The sequence below is a fragment of the Nomascus leucogenys genome, chromosome 8 (assembly GCF_006542625.1).
Source record: "Nomascus leucogenys isolate Asia chromosome 8, Asia_NLE_v1, whole genome shotgun sequence".
In the NCBI taxonomy this organism is placed as follows: domain Eukaryota; kingdom Metazoa; phylum Chordata; class Mammalia; order Primates; family Hylobatidae; genus Nomascus; species Nomascus leucogenys.
The window spans coordinates 16,732,631-16,754,969 of record NC_044388.1 but is presented as its reverse complement, the minus strand read 5'-3'; the positions used below and the strand labels follow the sequence as shown (position 1 = coordinate 16,754,969).

Below are 22,339 nucleotides of genomic sequence, written 5' to 3'. Positions count from 1 at the left end.
CCACAGGGTCCATACATTTATGAGAAATGACCAGTTCACTGGCAATTTATAAAAAGGTGGGGGAAAGAGTTCCATGACCAGAACCCAGCAGACATCTCATCATTAGACACCCCCGTTCTTGCCCTACTCTTTTCCTGTTCCAGGCACTTCGTTCTCTCCATCATTGGCCTCACAATCTTAAGGGCTGCCCTCTATTATTCTAAGTGCCCTCTATTATTCTAACCTGGTCTACATATCTGATTGAAAAAATAGCCTGGTTTCTAAGCAAACCAGAATCGATTATTCCCTCAGCACCTCCCTGGGTGGCTCATTTAACCTCAACTCCAATACAGTGGACTAAGGGTGAGCATCTATGAACTAGGCCTCTCACAAATGTGCATCGCAAAACCACAGCCACTTTCCACAGGACTTAAAACAAGTGCAAATTCATCCTAAGTCAACACATTAACATAAAATTAGTTCCAAAGCAGTGATCGTCCTGGGTGCTGAGTAAATGTAAATGCCAAACCACTCTGTAGGGCTATTTCCTTACCCAGGCCACATACAATTTCCACAGGGAAAAAAGCCCACTGCAAACGGCTCATGGTCAAACATAAGGAGGTAATCCACCATGAACAAGAGCAAGCAGACATAAAACAATGGGAGGATTAACATTCTTAAAACTTGAGCTAATAGAATGATCTGAAAAAGAGTATAATATAAATATATTTAAAATAGCTGAAGACATCAATAACAACACAAAAGAAATCATAAGGGAACACCAAGAAATTGTGTCATAGGGCAGAGAGATTTGAACAACTATTATAAGAACTTTAGGAATTAGCAAAATATGTAGTGCCATTCAAATTTATAATGTAAAAAATGGGTTTGACACCAATTAACAAAGCTGGAGAGAGACTAAGTGAACAGAAAGTCATACTTTAAGGAAATTAGCCAGGATGCAGCATAAAGCACTGAAAACTATGAAAGAGAGGTTAAGAGACAAGGAGGCCAGAAATGAAAATGTGAAGTCATATGTAAAAGGAGTTCCAGAAAAAAGGATGGAGAAAATAGGGATGTGCAATATCAGGAATGTTTTTGGCAGAAAATTTTTCAAAATTAAAGAAAAACTCTAATTTTCAAAAGAAATAGCACATCGAACTTTCTAACAGATAAGTGAAAATTAAGCCATACTCAGATACCTTATGGTAGACATACAGAACAACAAAGAAAAGAACAAATATTAAATAGAACTAGAGAAAAAACAGGATACCTAAGAAGGCATGACAATTAGACTAATGGAAAAGTCCCAATACCAGAAGACAGAGGCATGGTACCTTCAAAGTGTTGAGAAGAAATAACTATTGATTTAAAATCCTGTTTGTAGCTAAACTACAATTCAAGAGCAAGGGTAAAATAGAGGCATTTTCAGACGAAGACTTAGAGATTTTCTTACTCATAGGCCTACTGAAAGTAACACTAAACGATATCCTTCAGGAAAAAAAAATTAATCAACAGCATGGGTGAAATGCAAGAAGCAATCAATGGTGAACAAAGAAACCAGTAAACTTGTGAGTACATAAATAACCACTCACTTATTTATAAATAACAGTATAGTAACAATTTATAATAATGACCACTGTGGGGAGGTTAAAGACAGGTAGAACAAAAATATGGGTCAACCATAAGTGGAAGATGAGAGAGGATGGTGGGCAAAAAAGCATCTATGATCCTTATTTTGCTCTCTTGGAGAATAGAGACATTAATGAACTTCAGTGGTTGTTAAATCATACATCAATGTTAAATATAAGGGTAACAGTGAGCATCCTATGTTCATGGATTGGCAAACTCAACATAGTAAACACGATCAAATGAGATCATCATACAAGTGCACTGTCACCTAAAGACAGAAGAATGTACAAATGTCACGAAGTGCTATGGTTAAACATGGACAAAATCCACAGACTTCATCATGATTTAATGCTTTGATCCTCCTCCTGCCAAGCCCCATTGCAGAAACCGCTCACAGTATCCCCAGGGAGGTGGAGCTTGGGTCATTCCTGGCATGAAGCACAGGGAATCACAGCATGAGGTGAGCCATGCACTGCACACTTTCCTGAACAAACCAGAGTTCAGCTGCTCCATAGCTCTACATACTTCAGTATATTCTGAGCTTCATATGCCCTCTTCCTGGAGTGGTATCCACTGCCCTAGGAGTATCCCTACTAACTTTGTGAGATGTTCACCCATTCCTTACCCCCTTGAGGCAGGGGCTGGAGGCCACTCACCAGTGCTGGCCAAGGTGTACTGGTAGGGCTCGGAGAGGAAGTGTGGGAGGGTGAGGATGAAGGCACCTGCAGCCAGGAAGAGACCTCCGATGCCAATCAGACGTGGACGGTGCACCCGGCTGCCAAAGTAGCTGACAAAGATGATGAGGATGGCATTGCTGATCTGAGAAGAGAGCAGAAGGGCTGAGTGAGATAAGAGGCCCCGTCCTCATCCACCCAGAGAGAAGACCCGACCGTACCTCATCCAGGAAAACTGGAAAGGGAGGGGGCTGCCCAGTGTCAGCTGGGGCCCAGAGTTACAGTGTCAGCTTTTCCCAGAGAGCTTCACAAGGGGCAAGCATAAGCAATTTTGGTTTTCCCTCTGTTATCAGAAACCCTTCTGGGTCTCCATCTCCTAGACCAGACCAAAGGAAGTATCTGGAGATTATGAAAAGCTCAAAACCTAAACTTTAACCATCTTAGAACCAAAGCCTTTTGGGAAAAAGCCAAAGAAACCTCCAATCCTGGCTGGCTCCTAGGAATAAAACACATTCCCTAATTAAGCTTGAGAGTTTGTACCTAAAGTTTAGGCAAAAATCCCAAGTTTAATTAGGTACAAATTAAACGACCCAAGGACCTTGGCTTGGTGGCCAGAATAACAAGCAAGCAACATGCTTATTTCATTTAATCATGAAACAATTCTCATTTTACCTGACAAAACTGGGGCTCAGAATATTAAGTAACACGCCCATCACCATGAGGTTAGGGCGTGGCTTGAACCAGTCTTGCCTGACTCTAAAACACCAAGGCTTAACTAGAGTTGTCTGTCACCTCTTGGAGAAGAGGGTTTCTGCCCAAGCAGTTCTGCTACTATCCTGCCCCTTCCCCTGCCTTGGTCTGTTTTCAATTCTGTGAAATGAACTAGAGCACCCCAAAGCCCTTCCAGCTGGAAACATGGGTAACTCCATGCTCCTAGTGCTCCCTGGAAGATGTGCTCTCTGAGCCCCACCCAGAACCAGGGAAGGGAACTGAAGGCTCCAGCATGGGGAGTAAGGTCTTCAATGGTAAGGGGATGCTGCCAGGCCTTCTGACCACATCTCCACCAAAGATGGTCCTCCCCTCAGAGCACAGTTCACCTGGACTGGAGGAGCTCTGTAAATCTGCAGCCATAGCCCTGCCTTGTTACGCCCCAGTTTCTTCCTAGCTGGAGAAACGGGTACTCCTATGTCAAGAAACAGACGCTAAAGCCTCAGAACACGGCTGTCACTAAGGTCACCAGTGGCCTCCTCATTGGCAAATGTACTGGTCAATGCTCAGTTCCATTTGACTCAGTTGACCATTTCTTTTTTCCTGTAACACTTCTTTCAGAGTTCCCATGACGCCATCCTCTCCTGCTTCCCTTCCCCTGTCTGCTCCTTTTTGGTCTTCTTGGCTTATTCCTCTTTAATTCCTTGGACTCTCAACATTGGGCCCAGAGCTCTGCCCCTAGGTGTGTCCAGTTCCATGGCTATTTGTGCTGTGTGTGTGCTTCTAAGTCCCACAGTCTCAGCTCATCTAAATTCTCACTCTTCTTCTTCCCTCCAAAATCCCAGTCCCCTGTCCTAGTCCTCGTTGTCTCAGTAAATGGCACCTCCATCCTCCCAGTGGCTCACACAAAACACTCGAACATCATCTTGACTTCTCTCACACTCACATCTAATCCATCAGCAAATCCCCTTGGCAGGACCTTCCATAGCCGCCTGGGAGCCAGTGACTCCTCAACCTCCAATCCTGTCTGAATTACTGTGGTAGCCTCCTAATGGGACCCTGCCTTCACCCATGTCCTGCTACTGTTCATTCTCCACCCAGCAGCCAGAAAGGTCCTGCTGAACTATCAGACCATGTTCCCTCAGCTCAAACCCTCCAGTGGAAAAAGGCAAAGGCTGTCCCAGAGCCTCCCGAGCCCTACACAGCCTGCCCCCTGGCCACCTCTCAGGTCTGCGCTCTTCTGCTCCTCTCCCTCCCTCCATCCAGCCATACTGGCCCCAGCTGTTCTTTGACCACACCGAAGGACAAAGGCATTCCCCCATCCCCCTTTGGTTCTCGCTGCTCCTTCTGACTTTAGGTCCTCAGGACTCCGCTCTTAACCAGATTCAGGCTTCTGCTCAGATTGAGTCATCTCATGAAGGCCTTTCTCTGACCTCTTCATTTAAAATACACCTACATCCCCACCGCTGAGGCCCCGTATACCTTTTCCCATCCATAACTCCCTCTCTTCATTGCACTCATCATAACCTGATCTACAGTATGTTTTATTTCCATAAATATTATATTTATCCTTAGAATGATATATGAGCAGAGATTTTTGTCTGTTCATTCCTGTTTCCCCAGCACCTAGAACAGTGCCTAACATATACTTGGTGCTCGTTAGATATTGTTGAACAAATGAATGAATGAGTAAATGGTAGACTTTTTCAAGAGGAGGACACAGTTGCCCAGGAGGCCCCTCCGGCATGGCCAAGAGTGAGACGGTTTATGATCTACAGAGAAAGGGGATGTGAAGGTGTGTGAGGGGCAGCCCCTGCCAAAGGTGGATCTAGGACATCCTGAAACCCGCACCTGGAAAGAGAGCTTTATTCTTATGCTTCCTAGATTTCATTTATTTCCTTCTTGTTTCCCTATTGCTTTTCATAAAATGATTGTAAATGTCAGATCATATCAGCTATGCTGACTGTGGCTGACTTTAGAAGGCCTGGGTGAGGGTCAGTGGAGGGCCCCAAAGGGGATCTCAGGGAGGAGGGACAGAGGAGAAGCTCTTCCGCGCTCTCTAGGGGCCGGCACTTGTTTCTCTGTGGGAAGCTGAAACTCCACAGGTGTTACAGCTAATGCTGGCTTAAGACCTTGTTCTCAAACTTTTCTTCAGCCACAGAGTCCCTTTGAAAAACTGTTTTTCCCTAATATAAAACAACTCCCCAAATGCAGCTGTTCTGGCTGAGAAGAGGGCCTCAAGACCTCAGTCTCCTCAGCCCTGGAGCTGCCCCTAAAACACTACCATGGACTTGCTGTGAGCCTCTTTGAAAGCTGTTACAACGCCCCTTGTGACATGCCCCTGCCCTCCAACATCTCAAACCAAAGGGCCGCAGGGACCACTAGTGGGTGGCGCGAAGGGCAGGGAGCCTCTAGGGCTCAGCCCTGGCCTTCCGTAGTGGACAAGAGAAGCTGCTGCTTCAAGCCAAGTTGCTCCATGTCTTCTCTTCTTAACTAAGTTCCTCCTGCTGCTGCTGGCCTTTTACGCCCACCCTGTCAAAGGCTTCACCTCACCTACTGGGCCCCCAGAAGGCTCTCTGAGACTGGAAGCTGCAGACTGCAGGTTCATGCTTCCTGGAGGTTCACTGCACACTCCATGACCCAGGCAGCCTCACCTTCCCCTTGCACCAGGCCGGGCTCTCTTCTCACTTCCCCCCCAGGCTTCAGGCATATACTGTACACATAAAGACACATACAGAGTTGCACACAAATACTCAGACATACACAGACACAGATACACACACACAGAGGGTTATAAGGTCAAAGGAGTGAACTATCTGATGATATTTGCTTCAAATCATGCCCACAGGCATGAGCTGAATTCAGATTCTTGAAAAGTTCATCTGAGACTGAGAAAGATTTTAATGGGTGAATTATTTTTATTTCTGATTGAACTCTATCCCTGGGAAAATATTAAGCTCTTTCATTGCCTAATCAACCTCCTGCCTTAAGCAGATCCTGCTACAAGTCCTAGCTAGCTACTCCCAGCCCACTGTGGAATCCAATTGTTTCTGGGCCCACATTTTTGTTCTAAGCATAGGGTCAACATGAATGAAAATTTAACCATGGGAGATCACAGATGTGGCTACCACCTGGGCTGAGGTGAAAGAGAAGATTCACCTCACATGCCAGCTCTGACTTTGATTAGTAGCAGGGCCTAGAATATTGTGTTGAGAAGGATTCTGAGGCTGTGCATGAACTCAGCAGGAAAGGGATGGGGTGGGTAATTAGTGATGCCTGCCAGGGCCATGGAACAAGACTGTGGTGACGCCAATGTCAGAGATTTGTTTTCCCTGATATCCATCATGAGTGAGGACAACATGTGCCAGGGGCATTACCAAAGTCACAGGTCAACATCGATGAGGGTCATTCTGTGTGAATGCAGGGCAGGGACATGAGGGTGCTGTCCTGGAGGTGGAGGCAACCACACAGTCAGGCAGACCCAGTCACCAGGCATCACCAGGAAGCTCAGGATAGCAATACAAGCAGACAGACAGAGACACAGGCACACACCTGGCACAGAAAGCAGGGAAGGCACACACATAGGCCTGGAAGTTCAGAGGAGGAGGTCTCAGGCCAGCAGGGATGACTTAGACAGGCTGCAGGACTGTGCGTGTATATGTGCATGCATGTCATATATGTGGGGAAAGAGCCCATGCAGGGGGGCCCATGAAGCGAGGGGCACCAATGAAGATGCCAGCAATGTGTGTGGAGGTTGAGACTGGCTGGAGCAGTGCTTGTGAGCAAGAGACTGGAGGAACGGTAGAGAAGACAGTTAGGAATTCACAGAGGAGGCCTTAGCATGCAGCCCTCAGACAGCCCTGGGCTCAGACACTGGCTGCACCATGCACATGACAGGGGGCTGACCTGGATGGAGTACTCAGGCTTTCTGATGCCGGGTTCCTTGTCTGAGAAACGTGACTGTGAAGAGCACCTCCCTCCTAGGATGGTAGAAGGGACTGGCACAGGAAAGTGATCCTGAGGTCACTGCTATGTGGACCATCAAGGAAGGGGGAGGGGTGAAAGGGAAAGCCTTGTTCCAGCAGGAGAAGGCTGGGGAGAGGAGATATCTACCTTCTTTTACAGTTCTGTTTTGGCCAGAAGCTGCCACAGGACAGGGGCCCAAGCTCTAAGTGACTGCACTGACTTGAATTTCACTAAGTCAAGGGAAGCCCTCATGATGCTCCAGAGGAGCAACCCGGCTCTGGGGAAGGGACCACTGCCTGCCTCCATCCAGGAAGAGTGACCCTGGGGAGAAGATGGAAGCCAGCCCAGGAGTCCTGCCTCCAGACTATGGAGACAGGATGAAGGGGTTCTGCTGCCTCCACTCACTCTCTCTCCCCAGCTTCCAGTGACTCCTGGCAGGCCCTGCCCTCTGACCTCCCACCTCCTCTGGCTTCTCGGCCCACCTTGTCTTCCTCTGACTTTGATATGCAGTCACTGAGGGATGGCGGGAAATGCTAGGAGGCCATAGAGCTCTGATCTCTTCAGGGAGTCAAGGACATTAAGAGCTCTGGCTCTTGTGGCCCTCATAAGACAGGAGATGGCTGGGCCCAAGGCTGCTGACCCACCTGCATGCCTGGGGCTTATCCTCCCTAGACTATGTATGGGGCAGGAGCCCCACAGGTTGGCAGATTGCACAGAACTCAATTAGAAGCACAGAGTTTGAAGGCAGACAGCCCTGCATGCCTGGAGCAAGCCACTTGTACTCCTGAGCCTCAGTATCGTTATCTGTGAAGTGGGCATGAACATAGTACCTGCTGGCAAGGCTGCCATGAAGAGGCCCCCAGGTCAGGCATGGGAGGCTTTCAGCTCAGTACCTGGCACAAGTCAGGCCTCAGGAAATCTAGCTGCTCTCACTGTGCCCACTGGATCTTTGCTGTTTCATTTGCTGTTACCCGGCAGAAAGAGGCATTGCACCTATGTGCACATCTCAGCCCCCTGTTCCTCTGCTTCTCCTGGATCTTGTGGTCAGGGTGGTGCACAAATGGAGTCTGATGGACCAAAACCTCCTGCTCACCTCATTCAGGCTGGAAATGAGACCTGATGAAGAACTGGAGAGCCCAAAGCGCTTCTCAATGGTGGTGAGGCTGCTCTTGAAGTAGGCGCTATACAGGAGTTGGCAGAGCTGCAGGAGGCCTTGGCAGAGCACAAACACCTGGGGGAAGAGTGATGGGCCCGTGAGGTTTCTGGACGACAAGCCCTGGCGCCCTCCCAGCCATCTGTTAGGGGCCCCAGCAGGCTGACCTCTGTTTCCTCACCTGTTATCTAGGAGCAGTTACTTCCCAGCGTCTCCAGGATGAAACGTCATCATTGCAACCTTGTGTTGCACCCTGCAGGAAGCACTCCCAAAGTGCTGGCCATTCCTGTTATTACTGCATTCTTATCACTGTTGTGATATGTGGCCCAGTGAAACCACAGGGTGTTGAAGATATGACAGGGTTGGGGACTCACCCCCAAGGGAAGGGCCTAACTGCTCAGCTGAGCATCTTGGATTATTCCCCAACAGCACCACAGTGCTCCACAGGCTGCACGTCTGCCCTCCTCCTGTGCCCTGTGAGGGCTGAAGGCCACTCCGCATCCAATTCAGACCACTCTTGGGATATGAACAAGCCCAGGTCACATGGATCCACCTCTCTTGACCCGTCTTCCATTCCCAACACCTGTCCTCTGAGGCCCACCTCTAATGCCTCCAGTGAGGCACCATGATGCAATCCCCAAAGCACCTGGTTTGAATGAATGTTCCCATCCACATCCTCATCTCTTATCAAGACTATCTTGGCCTCTCATCAGGAATGTCTGTGACTGACTGTGCTTGCTGCCTGCTCAATGGATGATCAAGGCCCCAGGGAAGGGGCCAAGGCCCGTTATCTCTGTATCTCACCTGGCCTTATACCTGGTCCTGGGGTACTGAGTAAATATGAGTTCCATGGTAGATGGGAACAGATAACACATCAGGGAGGGTAGGAGAAGAGTTTCATGATGTCCCTAGTTGGCTCCAGGCTGAGCTCTGGGCTCCCCCAGGTTCTCAGCTGTTGCACTGGTGCCGAACAGGCTCTGAGCCAGGAGTCCTATTCTGAAGCATCTCCTGGAAGGTGCCCCTCTGGGTCAGGTTTTCCTCCAGGGAAGGGTGAGTGCTGTGCCGTTTCAGTCTTCCAAAGCTCTTTCCATGAATGACCGGCTGGCATCACAGGAGAGCAACCAGGTCTCCACCTTCATTTCCATTTCCTTCCAAAGCTGAGCCTTCCTCTATAGGTGCCCTTGCTCCAGGCTGTGGGGTTTCCTTCCTGCCAGGGCAGAACCTTTGCGAGGCCAGCTTGGGATGTCAGACAGAGCCCAGAACTCACTGCCTGTCCACGTGTCCATGCTCGCAGCCTCCAGGTCTGGAGAGGTCTTTACACCCACAAAACCAGACACCTCTCCTGACTGCCACCTGAACCTGTGTGGCCACCCCACTCCTCCCAGGTGGTAGAATGAAGCCTGCGTGTCGGGGGGCATGGTGGCACTCCACCCCTGCCATGCCAGAGAGGCTCCACTGGGCTTTCTTTCGCATTCTGATATTCTTCTTAATATTTTGTAATAATGTCATCCCACTCTCTTTTCACAAATGGGGAAACTGAAGTCCAGCAAGGGGTAACCCAAGTGCCCAACCTGTGCCCTGTACGCAGTAGGCATTTTGGGGCTTAGATGCTAGTCACCTGATGCTTGGCATGGACCAGATCTGGACCTGCCTCTCATTCAACAGAGCAAACTTAGCCAGAAAGGGTCGTGTCTCTGTCTAGAGACAGAGTTTGGGGGGCATTAGTCTTTAGGGAATGGTCAGAGGAGGAGGATCTGGCGAGGCATCTGAGGTCAAATTGCCTCTTTCCTAGGTCTGGCCTGGACCAGGGAACAATGTGGGTTTGTGTGTGCTTTTCCCCCTTCTGTGCCCTGGGTTTTCCCAACTGCGAGGTAATTGGGCTAAGTTAATGGTTCATAACTCAGCTTTGATTCAAAATCACATGGATGGGGAGGTGGGAGTGACTTTGAAATATAGAGGCTAGGCCCAAGCTCAGACCTACTGAATCAAAATCAGCAGGAGTGAAGCCTCAAATGCGTTATTTGGAAAACTTCTACCAGCAGAGTCTGGGGGGCAACGTGGTTTCCAGTCACTGGACTAGAAGTCTCTTTCTGGCTCTGACCATCCGTGTAAAGGGTAAGATGTGAAAGATTAGAAAAAGAAAACCAAGGCCAGGCGTGGTGGCTCATGCCTGTAATCCCAGCACTTTCGGAGGTCGAAGCGGGTGGATCATGAGGTCAGGAGTTCGAGACCAGCCTGACCAATGTGGTGAAACCCCGTCTCTACTAAAAATACAAAAATTAACCAGGCGTGGTGGCACATGCCTGTAATCCCAGCTACTCAAGAGGCTGAGGCAGGAGAATCACTTGAACCTGGGAGGTGGAGGTTGCAGTGAGCTGAGATTGTGCCACTGCATTCCACCCTGGGTGACAGAGCGAGACTCCATCTCAAAAAAAAAAAAAAAAAAAAAAGAAAAACCATCATAGAAATTCCCTAATCCATAGGAATTGCCACTGTAAGGTTGAAAGAAAGACAAGAGCCACATTATAGGTTATAGGTTATAAGAAAGCAGCACAAGACCGTGACAGTGATGGGGATGGGATTTGTCAACGTTCTGTCATTTTCCACGGAAACAGGGCACCAAAGCTCACTCGAACCCAGATTGTTCCCTGGTCCAGGCCAGACCTAGGAAAGAGACGATCTGACTTCAGATGCCTTGCCAGATCCTCCTCCTCTAACCACTCCTGAAAGACTAATGCCCACAAGGCCTGCCTGTAGATCCCTTCTCTGGACAGTATCCATTCTGCACCTGCTCATAGGCAATCCCATTGGCCATAGGATGATGGCCTCCAATCTCAGTTCTGTACCCAGAACTTTCCCCAGAGTTTTGCAAGCAGGTCCACTCCACTGTCTGCTGGATGTATCCACCTGGACACTCCTAGGCCCCTCAAACTAATCACTTCCCAAATAGGACTCATCATCTTCCCCCATAAACGGCTCCCCTTTTTCCTTCATTCCCCATCACCTTCACTCAGTTTCCCAAGCCAGAAACCAATAATCCTTCTTGATGTCCCTCCTCCTCACCCTCTGGTGTTTGCCCCATCCCTGAGCCCCGTGGTCTCTTCTTGATGTCTCCCACATTGGAACCCTGCCTCTTCTACAGGTGTAAGCCTTAGCTCAGGCCCTCACCATCCCTCCTCAGATCACTGCAACAGCCTCTCACAAGTCCCCTGCTTGCTCCTCTCAAATCTTCCACCACACCACCCCAGGGGGAGCTTTCTCAAGCACAAACATGAGCAGGTCACACCTGAATTGGCCTCTCTCACTGGCGTCCCACTTTCTATAAGGTAAAAACCAACACTGCTGTTAGCCAAACAGCTGTGTTGGTTTGTGAGGGGTGATAGCCAAGATGCTACAGTCCTGGACCCAGCCTGCCTCCATATTTTCTGCTGAGACTGATCATATTTTGCAAAGATGGCCACACCAATCCCTCCCATCCACATACACCTCTTCCAATGACACTCCATCAAGGGGTGGGTTCTGTGTTCTCTCCCTCTGAATATGGGCCAATCTTAGCTCCTTGCTTCTAATGAAGAGAAGTGATGCTATGCGACTTCCGAGGCTGGATCCTAAAAGTGGTCAAAGAATCTGGCTGGCTCTTTCTCCCTTGGGACCCTTAGTACCCCGACATTACATTGTAAGGAAGCCCAGTCTTCCTTGCTCATGGCAAGGCCACATGTTAATATTCCACTGATAACTCGGTTCAGATTTTGGTCCTCAGCCAGCATCAACCACCAGACATGTTACTGAGCCAGCTTTCAGATGATTCTAGTCCCAGCACTCGATGCCAAGCGAAGCAGAAATGAGCTATCCCCAATGAGCCCTGTGCAGATTGAAGATTTGTCAGATTTGTCAGCAACCTAATGTGGCCATTGTTTTAAGCACCAAGTTTTGGATTGTTCTGGTATGCAGCATTAGACAGCTGCAGCACCTGCTGCCAGCTTGCCCTTCAAACACATCAAGGTCACACTGTCAGAGTTCCCTGAAGGCACTGTGTCAGTGCCTTTGCTCACAATCTTCCCCTTCTTTGTCTGGATAACTTCCCCTGCCCTTCAGGAGCAGTGTGGGGCCCAGCAGGGGGATCAGTTGTGTGTCTAGTTCAAGGTTGCTTCTAAAAATCCCAGCACCCTACGCTGAGTCCTGTTCAGAGGCATCTGAAGGCTTGGCACATGGCTGGTGGCAAGAGTAGCATCTAGCAGAGGAATGAGGGCTGTCATAACAACTTTGGGAGAGACGAGGGCTGGCTGGGGTAGTGGGTCTGGAGAGGCACCAAATTAGAGGCTCTTGCAAAGGCTGCCTTGACACGGCTGTCACTGGTTCAACGTGAAAGAAGAGATGGGGCTGTTTCCAGCCTGAGGGCCAGGAAGAGGTCAAAGGCATGCATGCATGGAAACGGGGGATCCAGAAGGAGGAGCGCATAAGGAGATCAAGGACTGTGAGTTCAGTTATGTAGCACTTGAGTTTCTGAGCATGAGGCTTAGAAAAAACCAGTCTCCCTCCATCCAAATTAGTAATGAATTAACAGGAGTGACTAATCATCACCAACTTCCCCAGTTGTCTCATGAGAGGAAGATGGGGATGGTGGGAGAGGAAATTTGTCTCAGATCTTTTCCTGAAAGACAGGCCTCTAAGTACAGAAATTCCCCCACTTTCTCCCCCTAGCTACTGGGTGAAAGACTCCAGCCAGAGCTGGCTCCTTTCCACATCCCACCCCCTCACAGAGCCAATCTCGTCACTAGCTATTGGCCCTTGCAAGCCCTGTCAGGTCTGGGTGCCTCATGGGGGTCCTGGCAGAGGTGTTTGTATATATCTGGACCCCTTTGTTCCAGTGGATATGGAGAGGGATCAGATTGACGGCTGCAAGGTAGAAAAGGGCAGGGAGAAAAGGCAGGGAAAAGGGAAGGAAGCCGATGGATGGTTCTGTCAGGGCCACTCAGGGTCGCAGCCATCTGGCCCCACATACTAAGCTTATGTGATGGGACCATGACCTCGGCTGCTCAAACTTACCAAGTACCTCCTATATGGCCAGCATGTGACAGAGCAAGCAGCACTCGACACCGTGCAGATAAAACACAAGCCCATCCCTTGAGGAGGACATGGGTTCAAGAGTACTTGGAGATGCATTATTCATGGGAGTAGGAAAAGGTTGCTAGTTGAGTTGCAACCCACCCTTCCCCATTATTTAGGCAACATAGTGTTATAGTTTTTGATGATTTGAGTTTTGGAGTCAAACAGGCCTAGGTTCAGGTCTTGACTTTGTAAGCCATGGTGTGACCTTTGGCTACCAACTGGGTCTCCTTGAGCAGCAGGTTTTCCCATTAGCAAATGGAAACTATGATAACACCTGAGTTGTGAGGCTTGCACCACAGAATGTTGCAGGCCCCTGCCACCTGCCCGGCCCACACCCTGCCTGGCGAGTGCTCCACATTCTGGAGGGATATTCAGTAACTTGAGGCTACCTCCACTCCCTCCTCTTGCCCTCCGAGTAATTTAACTTCCCGGTTGCTTTCAGTTCTCCTGTAGTCTGAGAACCCTAGAACAGAATTTCCCACAATGTGTTACCAGAACATCACTTGCTTTAGATGCTTTAGGCCAAAACAACTCCCTGGAGAAAACAAATTGGAAAACGTAACATACTACAATCCTCCCTCACGAATATGTGCAATCACATTCGCATATTAAAGGTTCTGAGTTCTGTAGTAAAGACTTAGTCGGTTAAGCCAACTTTCCCATGCTCCTTTAACTATGTAACTCCCCATCCACACACACATCACCACCACTTTATAATAGACACTAGCACTCTCCAGAATATACTTTATGGAAAGATAACATGTGTCTTTTATAAGACACCTTTGGTAGAATTTGAGTCTTGCAGTTTCTTCACAAAAGGAAAAGAAAATGAAGATGAATTACATGGGCTGCATCATCTTTAAAATGGTATATACCATCATTTTCTATCTCCTCACTCGACTTTTTTTCTTTTTTCGGCATGTATTGCTTCCCCAAATTACATCATGCATTTGATTTCCCATTTATTGACATTTCCTCCCACCAGAATATAGACTTCATGGTGGAAATACAATGTGTGTTTTTTAGAACAAATCCACAGTGCATGAAATGATGCCCAGTTCAAAATTGGGGCTCAATCTTTGTCAAATGAACAATATGTCTGTAAAATACTCTAACTGAGAAGTCCAAGCTCCAGAATATACATCCACCACAGGAGCCATTCTGGGAGGCTGCAGACTTGTTCCAATCGTCTATCTTCAATCATTTATACATTTGCCCCTTTGGTGCTGCTTCTGATCAATCTACAAGCCACACAACTTACAAGGCACAAAACAGCATTTGTCAGTTCAGCTGCCCTACTTACTTATTTGGCTAAAGCCAAACTAAAATAAGATTTGCAGCCATGTATGAAGGGACTGTCTACCGTGGTGGAAATACTCTACTTTTTAATTTTGTGATGGTATTTATTTATACAGGTTTATACATTTGTCAAAACTCAACAAATATTTAAAGTGTGTGCATTTTATTATATGTAAACTAGATACCTCAATAAAGCTGGCTAAAAAAGAAATTCATTTGAAAAAAGATTTGCAACCATGAGGTATTCAAAATAATGTTCTGGGGCTTTGAAGGGAATTCCACAAACAGTTTTTTGTTTTTTGTTTTTTTTAAATCATGAGCATTGGCAATGTCATTGGAATACCTTTGTTTATTCAAGAGGCCTATTTTGACAGGTTCAAAACCCGGGCAAATATCTAGGTTTGTGTGTGTGTGCTAATCTAAACATCTAGGTTGACAAGGGCTGTGCATGTGTGTTAAGGTAAACACATCACTTGAGACACATCTTATAGAAGGAAGCTGGCAGAGAAACCCCACGGAGGACGAGCAACATTCTTGCAGGGCAGGGAGGGAGGGAGGCAGGAGGCACTCAGGCTTCTAACTGTCAAGGCCATGCTCACGACGGCCTCATTCATTCTCCAATCCTAACAAACATAAAGAGGAAGGAAGTGGGGAAACTGGAGCGGCCACGATGATCTTTAATAAAGAGAGAACTTTTTACCACCTGCGTCAAAGAGCTAAGAAAGACTAAAAAGCTACTGAGATGCAAGGTAAATTTGGGGGCGTGGGGGACTTGGCCCAAGCCACGCTTCAGTGACATAAGTGAGATGACCATGGCAGATAAGCCACAGGACAAGGAGGGAGGCCCCCACAGCTCAGGATGAAGGAGAAAGCATCAAAGGATAGTCTAGACATGGCTTTTTTTTTTGATCTACATGTTCATGCCTCTCCTTTCCAAACTAAACATCAGAACTACGATCTAACCATTGTTAGGTCACAGTGGCATCTAACCGTGGTTATAGGAACACCAGCAGAAGGTCTGAAATGTGATCCCCATAGGGTTATTACCTATTTAATGACTGACTGTGCTGTCAACCCACTCTGATGTTTTCCACACAAACCCCGGGAAAGGAAGACTAGAAAATTCAACTGATGTCTTATGTCCATGTAAACCAAAAATAAAATTCAAAGCCCCCCACCCCCCGCCCGCCGCCACCCCCACCCATCCCCATTGTGAATGGACTTCCTCCTCAGCCAGAGTACTCTTAAAATTTAACCTGAAAGACCGGTTCAGGTCTCGACAGGAAGTGGGGGTCAGACAGACCTCATTATACCTCTCTGGCATTAACATCAACACAGACCTGAAGTCTGATAAGAAACATGCAGAATCTATTCTCTCTGAAGCCGGCCGGCTACCTGGAAGCTTCATCTGTCTGATAAAACTCTGGTCTCCACAACCTCTTATGGCAACCCAGACATTTCCTGTCTATTGTTCCCAGGTCTTTAGATAAACTCAACCAATGTCAATCAGAAAATTTTAAATCTACCTATAAACTGGAAGTCTTCCCCCGACCCCACTTCGAGTCGTCTTGCCTTTCTGGACCAAACCAATGTATTTCTTAAATGTATTTGATTGAAGTCTCCTGTCTCCCTAAAATGTACAAAACCAAGCTGCACCCTGACCACCTTGGAAACATGTTCTCAGGCCCTCCTGAGTGCTGTGTCACAGGCTGTGGTCACTCGTATTTGGCTTGGAATAAATCTCTTCAAATATCTTACAGAGTTTGACTCTTTTCATCGATATCCACTAGGATGCGACTTCTCTGAGGTAATTCAACATACTGAGAGAGTCCAGGAGTTGGAGGAAAACCATTCAGGGCAGGAGATGTGACTGGACTGAGACACACAGCTGGTGACCTCCCAGTTTGAAACAACTGCTTCTGTCCCTAAATGGCAGCTATCTGCTTTCCCAAATGGGACTCTGACAGGGCAATCTGAATGAAACAGTTCTTCTAAAGGAAGGAAGAAAGGAGGCAGGAAAAGGGAGAAGAAAAGAACAGCACAGAAGAACCTATTCTCACCCTCACCAAGTGTAAACCAAAAAGAAAATTCTAAGTATTCCCCCTCACTGCCCCAAGCATCTGAATGGACTTCCTCCTGGTCAGGGCACTCTTAAAATTTAACCTGAGAGACTGTTTCACGCCATGACGGGAAGCGAGAGTATAATGAGGTGACATGCCTCATTATATCTCTCCAGCATTAACATTGACACAGTCTGTAAGCCGGATAAGAAACATTTTACAACCTATTCCCTCTGAAGCCTGCTACTTGAAGGCTTCCCCTGCAAATAAGAACTTGGGTCTCCATAATCCTTTATTTTAACTTTACCCAGACTTTCCTTTCTATTGATCCCAGGTCTTTAGATAAACCCAACCAATTGTCAATCAGAAAATTTTTGAATCTAAACTATAGGCTGGAAGCCCCCACTGCAAGTTGTGCCGCCTTTCTGGACCAAACCAATGTATTTCTTGAATGTATTTGATCGAAGTCTCATGTCTCCCTAAAATGTATAAAACCAAGCTGCACCCCGACCACCTTGGCACACGTTCTCAGGACTTACTGAGGGCTGTGTCACAGGCCATGGTCACTCATATTTGTAAAATATTTGAAGAGATGTATTCGGAGCCAGAGTTCGACTCTTTTCATCGACAACAGGATGCAGGGAGGGAGAGTTCAGGGTGCTGAGGACCATGCCGCAGTTCTCTGAAAGAGGGAGGGGACATCCAGGTGCTGCTGGCTTTAGTCCCTCCCAACCTCTGAAAGTCAATTTAGCCTCAGGGGACATTCTGCTCCTCTGTTCTCTAGGCCAAGCTGACTGCATACCAGACAGGTGGGAACACCTGAGACAGGAGAACAGAGTCTGGAGACAAGGAACTTAAGGCCAGTTTGTGCTAACTTCCTAAAAGAGAAAACATCAAGGTCTGGGGGCAGGGAATCTAATGCCAATTAACACAAACTTCCTAAAGTTAAAGCAAAAGTGAAAACCCCATCTCCCCACTCTGAATAACAAAGGATCAAAGGCTACTCTCCTTGCAACCCTCCCCCTTCCACCACTTCTCAGATGGAAAAGGAGAGTGCCTTAGATTGGCCGGCGGGCCCTGCAGGGACCTTCCCTTTACCTGCATACGGCACCAATTCACCTCAGCCTTTAATTAGCCACAGGCCAAATCCTTCATCCAGATAAAGGGAAGAACCTCAAACGGTTACTTAGAGCCCAGAAAACTTTATAACTGGGCCTTTGAGCTGCTTGCTAGGGCCCACTCCCACCCTGCGGAGTTCTTTCTTGCTTTAATAAATTCTTGTTTTCACTGCTTCATTCCTGCGTTTCATTCCTTTGGTACTTTGTTTCTGCATTTTGTTCAAGTCTTTGTTCAAAATGCCAAGGACCTGGACAACTCATAGTCAAGACCCTCCAGTGGTAACACCCCTCTGAGACTTCCCTTTCTTGGGAAGAAGCATAACCGCACAACCACACTGACAACCCCCCTGGATTTGAGCAACACTGGACAGGCATCCAGTCCTCCCATTCCACAGTTAACTGGAACCCACCTATGGAATTAAAATCAATTTACATTTCTTTCCACATTTTATTTTTTTGAATCAGTGTAACATGTGCATATGTTTAAAATATCAAGTAGTGTGGAAGGGCTTAGAATGACAAAGCCCAGCTCTACACTCAAGCCAGCCCACCACCAGTACTGCAGGTTGGGAATAACCCCCTCTGCTTTTAGTTTTTAGCTTTTCTGTTGATGACATCCACACATCTCAAAATAATACACTTGCTCTGCAGTTTCTTGACTTACCATTTTATGGTGCCTGACACTACAGAAGAGGATTTAGCACACTTATACCTGCAATGCCCTCTTCTCTCTACTCCTCCCAACTTTTAATAGTTCTATCAGTATTTTTATTATCAGATCACTTTGTGGGAAGCAAACTGGGAGCCAGTTTGTGCCTCCTGGGCACAAACCTTCACACTGTCTGATAGTTCTGTTAATTCTAGGAGAGAAGGTTTCTTGTGTTTTCTGTGGGGTAAAGGGCTGTTCTATCTTAATCCCTTAATCCCACTTCTCCTTCTGCCACGTTCGGCAATTCTAAATCTGTTGCCTCTCCCGGCTGAGCCAAGCCCGCGGGCTCCCCGCTACTGCAGGCCGCGTGCACGCAGTTGACCACCTGTCTTCCTCCATTCTATTTCATCAATCAACCCTTCCCAACCACTGTCCCCCCTGCTGAAATTATTGAAATCTTTCATCCACTCATAGTCTCCCCTCCTTCTTCAGTTTTTTGTCATTGATTTTTCTCCTTTTTCTTCATTAGTTTCATTATAATGAAGGTGTCAGAGAGGAGGGGAGACAAACGTGTTCAGTCAGCAATCTTGAATCATAAACCAATCTATTTCCTGGTGCTAAACCTAGCAGACAAATCATTCTGTCCCCAGTTTTTCAATGGGAAAAAGAAAGGCTTCAAGAAATATGTACTTGTCAGTGGACTAGGCTGTCAAACCAAAAAATATACCAAACCCTTCCTCTCCTCCCACTACACTGATGAGTCCTGATACCACCTTTACTTGACTAAGTCTTCCAAAATGCCTGGTGTGTCTCCAACAGATGGCAGGTGGCCTGAGAGTGGTGCTGGCTCTGGGTGTATGCCCATCTCCACTTCTCCATTGCACTGTCTCCATTCACACAACTCATTCTTGGTCCTGGCTGGCAGTTCTCCTCACCTGGAAGGTGAGGCTTGGGGCTTAAGAGGCCAGTAAGGATAAAGAAGTGAACTCAGAAGGGTGACTCCTGGCTGCTTCCCAGTGTCATCAGACATGCAGGCATCTGGCCAAGCATAGTGGCTCACTTCTGTAATCCTAGCACTTTGAGAGGCTGAAGCGGGCAGATCACCTGAAGTCAGGAGTTCAAGACCAGCGTCGCCAACATGGTAAAACCCCATCTCTACTAAAAATACAAAAATTAGCCAGGTGTGGTGGCAAGGGCCTGTAATAGCAGCTACTCAGGAAGCTGAGGCAGGAGAATCGCTTAAATCTGGGAGGCAGAGACTGCAGTGAGCCAAGATCGCACCACAGCACTCCAGCCTGGGTGACAGAGCAAGACTCCATCTCAAAAAAACGAAAAAACAAAACTACAGGCATCTGAAGGTGGGCACGCTTCTAGGTTGGCTCCTCTGAGGTGCATCTGAAAGATCCTCGGAGCTGAAGCAGGGAGTAGCATCCTTCTCCCTGCTCCCAACCCCTAAAATGAAGGAAGCAAAGCAAGAGTCCAATGCATTCTAGAATAAAAGCCCTCTATCAGCCGTTGGCCTGCTCACCCCTCCTGTCCCTTCTGCAGGGTGTGGCTGTGAATCTAAACCATGGCCCAATGCCCCAAAGGGGAATGACTCTTTCAAGAAGTGATTCAGGAAATCCAGTATTTTCCCACGCAGGAAGAATGCCTGCACAAGATAAAGTTCAGAGATTTAAAATAGCCAGCCTGGGGTCAAAGTTGGTGATATTCCTCATAGCAATGACAAAAGGTATCTTTAGTATTATTCATTTTGTTACGAATTAGAAAAAGCCTTTGATAAGACATCTTGGAGATATAAAAATCAGAACAATCTAGGAAGAAACATATAGATTTCCATCACAGCTTCCTTGTTCCTTAAGAGGGGAGCGGCCAGGCTGTGGAGCTGGGCCTGAGACCCTGCCTGGGAGGGCAGGCTGCAGGGGGCCGGAGGAGCCAGGCCTCCAACAGATCTCTCACTGCTCAGTGTAACTCTTCCCCTTTCTTCTCTCCAGAGTCCCCTTGCCAGCCTTTACTGCCCACAAAGTTGACCTTACTGTTTGGCAGAGTTCCCCAACATGACTGAGCAAAGGCACCCTCTGAGGCCTATGAGAACAGCTTCTGGGAGGACTGGCACATCTGTCCTCAGTGGAGGCCACAGGAAACCACAACAGGCACAGAGAAGCGAACTGCAAGGTGGATTCTCTTTCCACCTTTAACACTGCCTGGGGAACCCTGGTTAAGGGAACTCTCTGAGCAAAGTCCTGACCGAATTGGACTTGACCAGGATCTCTTGACCACTTTTTTAGTTTAGTACACTCAACTTCAACAAAAATCACTTGAAGGTCATCATATAAGATACAATTTAAATGGACACTGGAAATCCCAATCTGCATAATTCTGTAGTGTTTGTTATTTTGTATTTTTGCACCCTGTGTTATTATGAGCTTAAAAAAGCCTTTGATAAGACAGGCTCCTGGGGGGCCCTTGAAAGGACAAAGGTCAGGACAATCTGAAAAAGAAACAGATTTCTACTGCAGAGGCATTGTTTGAAGGAAGATAGAGCACAAGAAACGGAGGCAGACAAGCTTCTTAGCTCCTAATAACACCAGTCATCCTAAAAAGCTTTGTATTGTGGTTGCGTTAGGGACAGGAGGCAGAAAAATTCCAGGCAGGCAGAAGAGGGCAGGTCCCTGGAAAGGGCCCCACCCTCAAGCCTGGAACTGTGGCCCAACGTGAGAACTTACATTCCTGTTTTCCGGCTTGAATGTTGCCTTTTCCATAACCACCTATGGCCCGCCCTGCACCGCCACCCCGAGCCCATAAAAACCCCAGGCTCTGCCAGCAGAGGGAGGAGAAACAGCTGGACATCAGAGACTACGGTTGGATGTTGGAGAGAAGCATCTTGACTTCAAAGGGACAGTTTGACAGTGTAGCTTCGGAGAGGTGTCCGTCCAGGGACAGCTGGACTCCAGGGAAGATTACCTTCCTGTTCCCTTTTCAGCTCTCCTTCCAGCTGAGCCACTTTCATTGGCTGTTAAATCCCTTGCATTTACCATCTTCAATCCGTTCGTGCAACCTTATTCCTCTTGGACGCCAGACAAGAATTCAGATGTCATGAGTGTGGGTGCAAAAGACTGCCACACTGACCCTCCACTGAGCTGTTAACACTTAAGCTGTCTGCGGACGGGCTAAAAGGGCACTGTAACATTCCTTCTGGGGCTTCAGGGGTCATGGGCACCCCACCCCCAGATGCTGCCATGGGGCCCACAAGGTGTTTTGCTCCTGTTGGAGCCCAAAAGCACTAGCCCCAGCTCTTGCACCCGCTGACCTGTGCTCCCCCTCCACAAGGAGTAGAACACAGTGGACTTGAGTGAGTGGAATTCATCCTTGCCAGTGCCGAAGCGACCAGCTAGGTCCAGTGCCCGTGCACTCCAGTTCCCGCCCACGAAGGGGTAAGGGAAATATCCTGCTTCAGTTGTTTTGTGTTGTGTTTCTTTTCTAATGGTGCCCTGTTCAAATCTCAGTAGTAGGATTGGAGCATGTGGAGAGCTGGAGTGGTGAGGTCTGTGAAAGAAGGTGAAAGGGAAGCTCACAAGTGAAAGATTGCCCCACGGCAGGGGGCCAGGGGTCTGGGCTTTAGATACCATAGATTGAAAAAAAATTCTGGAAGAGATGAAACATAAGCATGTGAGACAAGATGAATTTTCCAGGTCAGCTGGAAGCCTGGTTTCCCAGAAAAAAAAAAACAAAACACACTTCAAAACATAATTATCATGGATATTTATGTAAATATGTGTCCAATTTCTTCTTTAGAAATTCTCCAATTAATTTTTTTTAAGCCAGAAACATTTTCATCAAGTGCCATCTTGTCTTTCTGGGAACTTGGCAGTAATTTGTTAGGTTGAAAAGAACCTGCTTTGCATCCATTTATGGCAGGAATAGGACAGTCAGACCTATTAGACATTATTCAAACATCAATATGGAAACTTCACTATTTTATATTCTTCCTA

At 47.5% G+C, this 22,339-nt stretch overlaps 1 protein-coding gene across 1 annotated transcript in view; it reads right to left on the bottom strand.

Annotated features, from left to right (window-relative positions):
- The window catches only part of SLCO2A1 (solute carrier organic anion transporter family member 2A1), a 98,232-nt gene that overhangs the window by 39,195 nt on the left and 36,698 nt on the right, over window positions 1-22,339 (bottom strand). Inside the window, exons 2-3 of the mRNA XM_030816807.1 lie at window positions 8,053-8,190; window positions 2,268-2,430 (exon numbers count right to left, since the gene is read on the bottom strand). Of these exons, the coding sequence (XP_030672667.1) occupies window positions 2,268-2,430; window positions 8,053-8,190 (301 nt within the window). The remainder of the gene's footprint in view (window positions 1-2,267; window positions 2,431-8,052; window positions 8,191-22,339) is intronic.